This window comes from Hyperoodon ampullatus, assembly GCF_949752795.1.
Source record: "Hyperoodon ampullatus genome assembly, chromosome: 4".
Classification (NCBI taxonomy): Eukaryota; Metazoa; Chordata; class Mammalia; order Artiodactyla; family Ziphiidae; genus Hyperoodon; species Hyperoodon ampullatus.
The window spans coordinates 13,004,568-13,014,585 of record NC_136917.1 but is presented as its reverse complement, the minus strand read 5'-3'; the positions used below and the strand labels follow the sequence as shown (position 1 = coordinate 13,014,585).

Sequence of the window (10,018 nt, the reverse complement as noted above, 5' to 3'; positions counted from 1 at the left end):
GTGGCTGGCAGCACAACATATTATAGTGGGTTGGCCCAAAAGTTCGTTCAGGTTTTTCTGTAACATCTTACGGAAAAACCCGAACGAACTTTTGGGCCAGCCCAACACTTGGAGGACAACTGCACGGGCTAACTTCAGAGGAAGGAAGAAGGAAGAGATTCTGCTACTTGTTTGTTAACGGCTGACTTCGGATGTCTGCAACAGCCCCAGCTGAGCAGTGATTTTCACTTAATGAGCAAATGAGCAGAGGAAAGAAAAAAATCATCCTCTGGACTGGGGATGGGTAGGGAGGGAACGATTGGGAAGCAGAGTCAAAATCAGGGAAACACAGATGAAGTGAGAAAAAGAGAGTGAGGACGTTCGTTCAGAAAGGCCACTTTATTGATGGAGATAAAACTGAAAGGAGTTCTCCACAGCCCTCCCTCACTCGTTTCAGTGGCTTCACTGGGCATCTGAGGCCAGCGTGGGCAGGCCTGTCACTGGCACAGGATGGGCAGCTCAGCCGGCCCCACACTGCCTGCTCTGTGTCAGGCGGCCACATAAAAACACATCACAGCTTGTGAAGATTTGTGGGTGCACCTCAGAATCCCCCAAACAGTTCCCGTGCACTTTTTTTTTTTTCACTATTGTACAAAATATGTTAAGTAGGAAAGGTCAGCTGTGCTGTGACATCTGCAGGACGTCCTTTGAGGATTACCGTCCCCCAAACATTACTTCTTATTGCAGTGAAACCTCTAGAAGGTAGAGCTGTACAAAAAAAAAAAAAAAATCTAAACAATTTTATTTTAAGAAGAGCAGCAACTTAACACTGCTTTAGTTCATTTAAATTTTCTTTCTCAAAAATACATTCCTAAATATACAAACTATACAATCTTGTCATTGTAATGCTGGTTTTTTGTGGGTTTTTTTGTTTTTGTTTTTTTTAATAATAGAACCCAAACTAAAAAAATCTGTTTGTCTTCAAACCGACAAGAGTGCTAGAGGACTCGTGACTCAGTACCTTCATATAACACCACATAAATAAATTTAGCCACAGTCTAGGTTCACAGCCTGGTCAGTAGAACAAAGGAAATACTTTTCTGGCGATTAGACGTCGTCCGCAGAGAGAGTCGGGATATTCAACCGAGGCCGGGTGAAAAATGCCATCTTCTCCCTGTAAAAGAGGCCATCCCTTTAAAGCAGGGTTTTTCAACCCCACTTTATAGGTATAATGGACAGGATAATTCTTTGTGGTGAGGCTGTCCTGTGTATGTAAGATGTTTAGCAGCATCCCTGGCCTCCACCCACTAGATGCCAGCTGCAAGCTCTCCCACTCCTCCTTCCAGTTCTGACAATCAAAAATGTCCCTAGGGACTTCCCTGGCAGCGCAGTGGTTAAGAATCCGCCTGCCGATGCAGGGGACACAGGTTCGATCCCTGGCCCGGGAAGATCCCACATGCCGCAGAGCAACTAAGCCCATGTGCCACAACTACTGAGCTCATGTGCCACAACTACTGAAGCCCACACGCTCTAGGGCCTGTGTTCCAAGAGAAGCCACCGCAATGAGAAGCTCGCGCACCGCAACGAAGAGCAGTCCCCGCTCGCCACAACTAGAGAAAAGCCCGCGCGCAGCAACAAAGACACAACACAGCCAAAAAAAAAAAAAAAAAAAAAAAAGTCCCTAGACATTGCCAAACGTCCCCCAGGGGCCCAAATCATCCCTGATTGAGAACCACTGCTACAGGGGACATTAGCAGGCCCAGCCACCTTCAGTTCCAATCAGAGGCCTCCAGAGACTAAAAGGGCCCTTGGGCCACTTCCACTGTTGGTTTGTTTTAGATTTCCAATGGGTTAGAAATAAGGGATGTCCAAATGTGGTTAGACAAATGACAGTATATTTTACATGTTTATATTCCACAAAGGAATGTGTTTTAGCACATACACAAACATGAGTATCTTTTCTGAGAGGACAACACGAGTCTAAATGCAAAGCCCTCTGTGAATGCGAGGCCCAGGCCCAATGACGTGTGGCGCTCTCCTGTGACACGCCTGGGTCCAGGGCGGCAAGAAGGCATCTCCCGGAGATCCCGGCAGGCAGCAGGCAGAGCTAGGGAGGCCCGGCAAGCATCCGTCACTCTCAGGCTTATTTATCATTCAGCCAATTCTCTGCAATTACTGGGGATGGAAACGCTAAGAGGAAAGGGTGGAGCAGGTGGCTCATTCATTAAACAAGAGGATCTAACACATTAGCTCGAGTTGTGTGGGGACTGATCGAGACAGCTGAGGCAGAGCATCGCAGGGCTCACAGACTGCCGGGGACGGCTCGGCAGAGGGCGAACATCTGCTACAGAGAGAGCTGGGGCTCCGCTATGGAAGGGAGCAGCTAGGCAGAGCCAAGAAGACCGAGGCTGGGCGGGCAGGGTGGGAAAGGCAAAGCCGGCTGGCCGGGCGCCCACTTGCTGACCTGAAAGACTGCACTTCTGGGGGCTCCTTACAGCTCTGGCCTCGAAGCCTGTGCACGTCCTTGGCGGCCGACCTCATCATCTTGTCTGTCTGAAGCTCGCCCTTGTGCTCTGCTCGGTCCATCTGGAGGGCAAAGTGAGGTAGTCGAGAGTCCTTAGGGTCTCTAGAAATGGGTCAGCCACGGGGAACTTTCTGGCACAAATAAGGAGTCTGCTGCAGTTAAAAGGTTTGAGGGTCACAGAATAGGCACCCTGACGCTTCCTCTTCCACCACAGGATCCCCTTTATCCCGAACAATGAGGGGAAGTGATCCCATCATCTGTCAGACAGGACAGGTTTTTGGGGCCAGGAACTGAATACCTGTGGGGACCTGTCAGAAGTAAGGAGACAGGGGCTACCAGGTAAAATGTGTGCTGCTTCTCTAATTCTCAGGGCCACCTAAGAAGGTAAAAATTTTAATTACCTCTGTATTACAGATGAGGAAACTAAGGCTCAGGCATGTTAAGACATTTCTTTAACGTCAAACCAGTGAGAAACGGTGGAAACCCAATTCCAAGTCATGCAGTTGTGCTCAAGGGCTTTAGGAACGTTACACTCTTCCCTCCTGATACAAACCTATGGAAGCACTTTTGAGAACAAACCAGAGAGCCCTAAAATATCTATGTTCCATATACTTAAAAACATTGCATAAAGACAGAATTTTGGTTCATGAAGCTACCATTTAAATGGTTTTTTAATAGAAGCTCATCATCAGACAGTCACAGATGTACTTTTTTTTTTTTTTTTTCTGTTTAAAAGGTCAGGTTTTCTTAGTTGGTGCTTTCTTAAGGTAGGGCACATATGCACTTGTTTTCTTACCTCTTTTTGCCTTGGCTACTAGGAAGCTCCAAGATGAATGTAATAGACAACTACCATTAGATTAGGGATATATTTATTGCCTTCTCTTCCTTAAAACTTGCTCTAATTTTCTATTTTCTCTTAATGCTATTATTATAACTCTATTATAAGTACATTAGGGTATAAGTAATAAATAAGAAAGAAATAAACATTTCTGGAACTTCTGAATTACTAGAGTCCATTTGAAGCTCCCTCATTAGTCCAGACCTAAGAAGCCCAGTACCACCTCCCTGCTCTAAGATATCGTCACCTGCATTGAGAGCTGGAATTTTAGCTAATGGCCCTCCCAACAATCCAGGCAGGCACCCTGTGTACGGTGCTCTTGCACTGCTTGGCTGTGTAGAGAGAAAACTAGCAAAAGTCTAGCATTTCTGCCATGGACCGTAATCCTGGCAGGTATTATAGAAATTGAGTCGAAGGTGGCCTCTGTGTGTTGGTCCTGTGGTATTTATTTCTTCACCATAGTCCGGGATCTCAAAAGCCCACTGGTGCCAAAGTCAAATTTTTACCCATCCAAACGTTTAAAATGAAGCTCAAATAAGAAGATTTTTTAGCTGTTTAGAACCTGCCTATTTTGCATACCCCCTAAAGCTGCACCCAACATCTGCTAGTCATAGGTAAGCTAAACCCCAGGGCTATAAGAGACCCCAAACTGCTGCTGCTTTGGTGTCCTCCAACCCAGAGACTCCTCGTGGTGTTCTGAATGACATCATCTAGATGCCTAGGCCCCCTTTCCAACCCCCTTCCCCCTGCCCTCCTCCTCTCTAGGTAGTGGTCCCAGAACAGCTGCCTTTGGGCGGGGGTGGTGGTGGGCATTGTCATCCAGTGAGGGACTTCCCTCAGATGCAAAGTTGTGAAAGCAGCAGCCACTCAAATTAAACTCATTGTGCGCTCTGGCCATTTTGCGGTTATATCTTCTTCCCCGAGCAACTGCTGAAATCCCTCAAACGCACTACACTAGGGCAGGGACGCGAGCAGGCCTGTATTCCCAGGCTTCTCCCTCAGGACAAAGTCCTGCCAGGAGCCGCTCCTTTCCCATTTTGGAAACACCTGCTCTGCGGGACCGCATGGGCAGCCACTGGGGCAGGTCAGCGTTCTGTATTTACTCTGTTCAAGCGTGTGGCCCAGCGTAGATTAGGTACCCAACATGTTTGATGAAGGACCACCTGGAGGAATAAACGTGTAAACAATAAGCTCTTGCACACATAAACACGGGAATGCAGCAAAAGGACCTGGCAGCCAGGTAAAGAGTTAATAAAGTTTGCTGGGCAGAGGGATTCCTGGATCTCTTTGCTGATGGGCGTGAGGGGACCTGGGAACACTCCAAGGGCGTCACAGGGCTGTAGCACCCGTTCGAAGGTCCGGCCGGCCTCCCTGGCAGCAGCGCGCCCTCTGCGCAGGCGGAGCACCACTCACCCGCTTCTCCAACATCCTCAGCAGCAGGCGGAAGCGTGCGTCCTCCCGCAACCACGGTGGAAGCTCTTTCTCCCCGTGGCTCTTGGCCTGTTCCAGCTGCTCCTTGAGCTCCTTCAGCACCGAGATCTCCTGAGTCAGCTGGCTGTGCCAGGTCCTGGTCGCCTGCAGGTCCAACTCAAGGTCCAGTGAGGTGCGTGGTAGGCGCTCAGCACGCAGGGATTTGACAGATGAAGGCTATGGAGGTGGGGATGGTTTTTGACCTGTTATTACAGGGCCGGGTCCAGTAAGCCCACACGACCCCCTGGTCTGAACCTCAGACACCCTCCCTCTTTCGTTCATCCGCGGGCTTCCGTTCCTTCAAAAATGGGGCTCGCCCTCCCCCTGGAGCCCGTCTTGATGTTTTCCATGTCTACTGCTCGTATTATTGAGCATTTTTATGTCCCAGACACGGTGCTAGGCACTTTACTTCTGTTACCTCAGTTCATTTTCACAACCCTGTGAGGTCCTGACCGTTACCATATGCACAGATGAGGAGGCTCCCAGAGGTTAAATCACACAGATTATAAGCAGTAAAGCCGAGATTCCACCCCAGGAGCTGGCTCCAGAACCTACCCACTCACTCCCTACACGGTGCTGCTTTCCCTACTCACAGTGTCCTCAACATTTACCCCCTCCTTTACTGGATTCTTGTCACTATCCTGCTCTAAAGCTGTTTCCTCAATGCAGGTCTGTTCCCCATGCATTGACTTTGTGGTCCGGTAATGGACATCTATTGTTTCTGCCTGTCCAGCTTCCACTTCTCTAGTCTTATAGTAATAGCATCCTCATCTTCCCTTGGGGATCCACTCATCTGCCATAGTCAATCCATCTGTTTCACATGGGGGGCTTCAGGGATAGGAATGTGACCTGAACCTGGCCAATCAGAATCTCAGTGATTGCTTCAGGGGTGAGCACGTTATCCAAGCCCAGGCAGTACCACTCAATTCTGGCACTTTTGCTGAGCTACTGGGAAAAAAGGCAATGTCTTTACACAGAGGCTGCTGAGCCAGCAAGATATAAACCTAGAAATGATCATGGTCGTCTTCACCAGCATATGGGGTAGCCCTGTTTAAGCCATCTGGAGAGAGCAGTGCCATGAGAGGGCGACTGAAGCTTGATGACATTGGTTCAGCTCCTGGATCAAACCATGCCTGAAGTCAGTCCAACATCCTAGAGTTTTCCATTAAATGAGCTAATACATTCCCTTTTTCACTTTCAAGCTATATTTGAGTTGAGTTCTTCAATTATCTGTATGTAAAAGATCTTGATTAACTATAATCATTAACTCTCCTCCTATCAGAAAACACTAATCATTAAAAAAGAATAAATGACTGTGGGAGATGGAGTTCTAAGATGGCTCCCAAGATTCCTACCTCCTAACATACAAGCCCTGTGTAATCCCCTCCTCTTCAGTGTGGGTGGGACCTGTGAACATGATGGGCTATCACGCCTATGTTTAGGTAACTGCAGGGAGTGAGTTGTAGGATGTGCAGGGGGAGCAGGCGGGAGCTTCTGCAGCTGCAGCATCATTTCTCCAGGAGTGGATCCCGGAACACCTGCTCCAGAATCCTCCGAGGAGCTTATTAAAATGCGGTTTCCAGGGCCCCACCCCAGCTGCCTGGATGAGACAGTCTGGGAGTGTGGCCTCAGAATCTGCATCATCAACAAGCTCCCAAGGAGACTTGGTACTCCAGGGACTGCAGCACCAGCCAGCCACAGCAAACGGGGTGGGGCTGGGGTGAGACATGCCTGTCACTTAAGGCCATGTCCACGTTCTCTGGCAGCCAGCACTCCCCCCTTTCCGGGTGCGCCTCTTCTGCACTGCCTTCCTTCTCCTGCTCTCTCTAGTCCTTTCTGGAGACTTGGGCGGGGCGGGGTGGGGGGGACAGGCACAGGACCACTCTCCATGCGGGCTGTCAGCATCCGCCCCTGCGTGGGGCTGTCAGCACGCTCTCCTTTCTCTGCACTTTCTCTTTCCCTTTGCTCTCTCTGCTTCTCTTCCTGACATTCTGGCTCCTGGGTTTCTTCTAGTTCTGCAAACTCGCCAGAACTGCTGTCGAGCCTGCGTTGAAAGGCCAAAGTGGGGAGAGCCACACTGCACCTCCTGCAGCCCTGAATGGTTGGTGAAAGTCACTGTTGGGAGTTGGGCCATTGTCTAAGACGGCCCCATCCTGACCCCTCAGCCAAGTCTCCGTTAAGGAAAGGTCAGATTGCTCTGCGGGGACAGCTTGTGGCCTCTTCCCTGCGCGTTTGCAGCTGGACTGAGAGAAGCCCATGGGGGGCGGGGGGCGCCCGGCTCCTCCGCCAGCAGGGAGGCCGTCAGGACCTGCAACTGCCCAGTCAGCTAGACGACACACACCGAACAGAGTCCTGCCTGAGGCAGGCTCCCATCGGTGGCTGTGACGTCTTGGGTTGATTAGTTCTTAGTGACTCTGATTTCTACCCAAGAAAACAAAGCCAAGTATGCACACTCCTGATCTAACCCTATTGGTCATAATAACGATGCTACATTGACCCTCTGGCACTTTCCCCAGTGCCTACCCAGGCCTTACAGTTCAGCAACTTCCATTTGCAAATATCCCCATGCTTGCGAGAGCGACTTTCTTCCAACCAGTGGCTGAGGAGAAACGGTCAGACGTCAGGGGATGTGTGTGCCGGACACACGGCTCAGGGAAAAGAGGGAGGAGCAGGTGGACACACAGCTCCGAGGTGATCATCTTACCCGCTTCATCCTGACGCTGCGCCGCTCCAAGGAATTTCGAACAAAAGGTGGCTTCTTGGACAGGGTGGAGCTGTCACTGTCACTTCGGTTCAGCTGCCAGAGAAAAGGCGTGGGAAGCTAATGAAGGTCTAAGTGCATGCGGAAAGCACACTGAGTGTGTCCTCAATGATGCACACCCCTACGTGCCAGCCATGCGACATCTCATGTAACCCTTCCAACAACCCATGGGGGAGGAAACGGAGGGTTAGGGGTTACCGAGTTTGCTCAAGGTTGGAGAGCTGGTAGCAGCATGGCGGGGTTGACACTCGACAGTGTGACTCCAGGATCTACTGACCTCTTGACCTCCTACGCTAAGGCCTATTTGTATCAACTCTTCCCTGTTGCCCCGAGAGCCGCTTTCATGGCTGAAATGGAGCCCCTGTCAAGACTGACATATACATAAAAAAAGCAGCCCACAGGCAAAGCCTTGGGGACCACATCCCTGGAGAAGATAGGCCAGACACGCTCTGTGAGGGCTGTGCTGATCACAGCTCTCCCCTCCTCAGAATCCTTCAGTCACTTAGTGATATGGACTGTCCCCAGAGGGCTAATGTTCCTCATCCATAGCCAGAGATAGGGCTATGGTCAAGGAAGATGCTTTTCCACTGACAGTGTGTGTCCCCAGTGGGAGGACCGGAGAGGGAGGTGAGGATGGTAGCACATCCCAGGATGTGTGAGGCGGGGGCTTCTCTCCGGAGTCGTATTTTCAAGTCACTGGGATCGCCACAGGCTGATGCTACAGAGTCTGTTTATTCTGGCAGCTGTCAGCTCACTGCTGCAGGTCTCTTCTGAGAAGCTGTCCACATCGTCATTTTTGTGGTTATTAATAATTATTAGTGATAATGATATTAATAGTCCTGCTACGTTGATGAAATAGCTACTACACTAGGCAGAGGCTCAACCAGAATGAGAAATAGGCAACAGTAACCATGATGGCCACATGGACGGAGCCCCTACTATGTGCCATGGGCTTTACTGACAGTTTCATTTACTCTTCAAACAATCCTAACTGAGGGAACTGAGGCCTGGAGACATTAACACACTTTTTTTTTTTTTTTTTTTTTTTTTTGCGGTACACTGGCCTCTCACTGTTGTGGCCTCTCCCGTTGCAGAGCACAGGCTCCGGACGCGCGGGCTCAGCGGCCATGGCTCACGGGCCCAGCCGCTCCGCGGCATGTGGGATCCTCCCAGACCGGGGCACGAACACGTGTCCCCTGCATCGGCAGGCGGACTCTCAACCACTGCACCACCAGGGAAGCCCTAACACACTTTTATAAGTCATGCAGTAAGCATTTCATTCATATACAGTGAAATGTTCTGGTAAGCATCAGAACAAGAGTTCAAGGTCCCGTCTGTTTGACCCCAAGGCATGTCCTCTTCTGGCCCCCAGGATGAATGTAGGGCTCGGAGATGAAATGAATATACAGACAGAGGGGTGGACCATCCTGACTGGGGTGAATTCATACAAATAGACAGGCTGGATATCATATCAGAAGGGGAATTTATCCTACATTGTTTCAATCCATAGGTGACACTTACAGAATATGTGTCATACCAACTAGAATATGTGTCAGGACAATTGATGCTTAAGTCGTAGCTGTTTTTTTGGGTTTTTTTTTTTTTTTTTTTTAGTATTTATTTATTTATTTGGTTGCACCAGGTCTTAGCTGCAGCAGGCAGGCTCCTTAGTTGCAGCACGTGGGCTCCTCAGTTGCGGCAGGCGGGCTCCTTAGTTGCAGCTCGCCAGCTCCTTCATGGCGGCATGCAGGCTCCTTACTTGCAGCACGCATGTGGAATCTAGTTCCCCGATGAGGGATTGAACCCAGGTCCCCTGCATTGGGAGCACGGAATCTCATCCACTGTGCCACCAGAGAAATCCCGAGTTGTAGTTGTTTATGTGCTAAAGACCATGTTATAAAACAAGCGATGGAAGCTACATTAAGTCCTTGAATTTAACTTTTTCTTAAAGATGTTGTAATGCATTTGATCTCAGACATGGTACAGAATATCGTTGCCTTTTTGTTATTTCCATCTGATGGCTAGGGAAATTGAGGAGCAGAGAGGTGAAATAACTGGCAGTCAGAGGGAGCTACAGGGAAATGAGAATTTTGGAAGGACTGTATCCTTCAAGGTCAAAGTGAGCCAACCAACACATGTGCCAGCACTGCTGATAAATATGCAGGTGTTAAAGACACAGGGGTTGGGGAGAGCTGTGGGGAGTATAATATACCGTCTCTACCCCTCACGGGTTTAAAGTCCAGTGGGGGTCCCAAGCCCAGGAAACTCACCAGGTGACACAGGCCATGCTGAGGACCAAAGAAGGGAGACACCCAGCAGAGGGTACTTGATGTGCAGATGTGTGGCATCAGGCCAGAAGGGATTGCTTGTATTCAGAACAAAGTGCCCTGACTTTCTGCATATATGAAATGGGATTAATACAACATGCCTTGCAGGGCTGTTTGTG

The 10,018-nt window shown here is 49.6% G+C and overlaps 1 protein-coding gene across 1 annotated transcript in view; it reads right to left on the bottom strand.

Annotated features, from left to right (window-relative positions):
• Nucleotides 1–363: 363 nt before the first annotated feature.
• WWC1 (WW and C2 domain containing 1) overlaps nucleotides 364–10,018 on the bottom strand; it is a gene marked incomplete at its 5' end in the record, with an annotated part of 147,181 nt that continues 137,526 nt past the window's right edge. Inside the window, 4 exons of the mRNA XM_079702010.1 lie at nucleotides 364–1,153; nucleotides 2,444–2,565; nucleotides 4,755–4,988; nucleotides 7,516–7,608. Coding sequence (XP_079558136.1) covers nucleotides 1,087–1,153; nucleotides 2,444–2,565; nucleotides 4,755–4,988; nucleotides 7,516–7,608 — 516 coding nt within the window. The 3' untranslated portion in view covers nucleotides 364–1,086. The remainder of the gene's footprint in view (nucleotides 1,154–2,443; nucleotides 2,566–4,754; nucleotides 4,989–7,515; nucleotides 7,609–10,018) is intronic.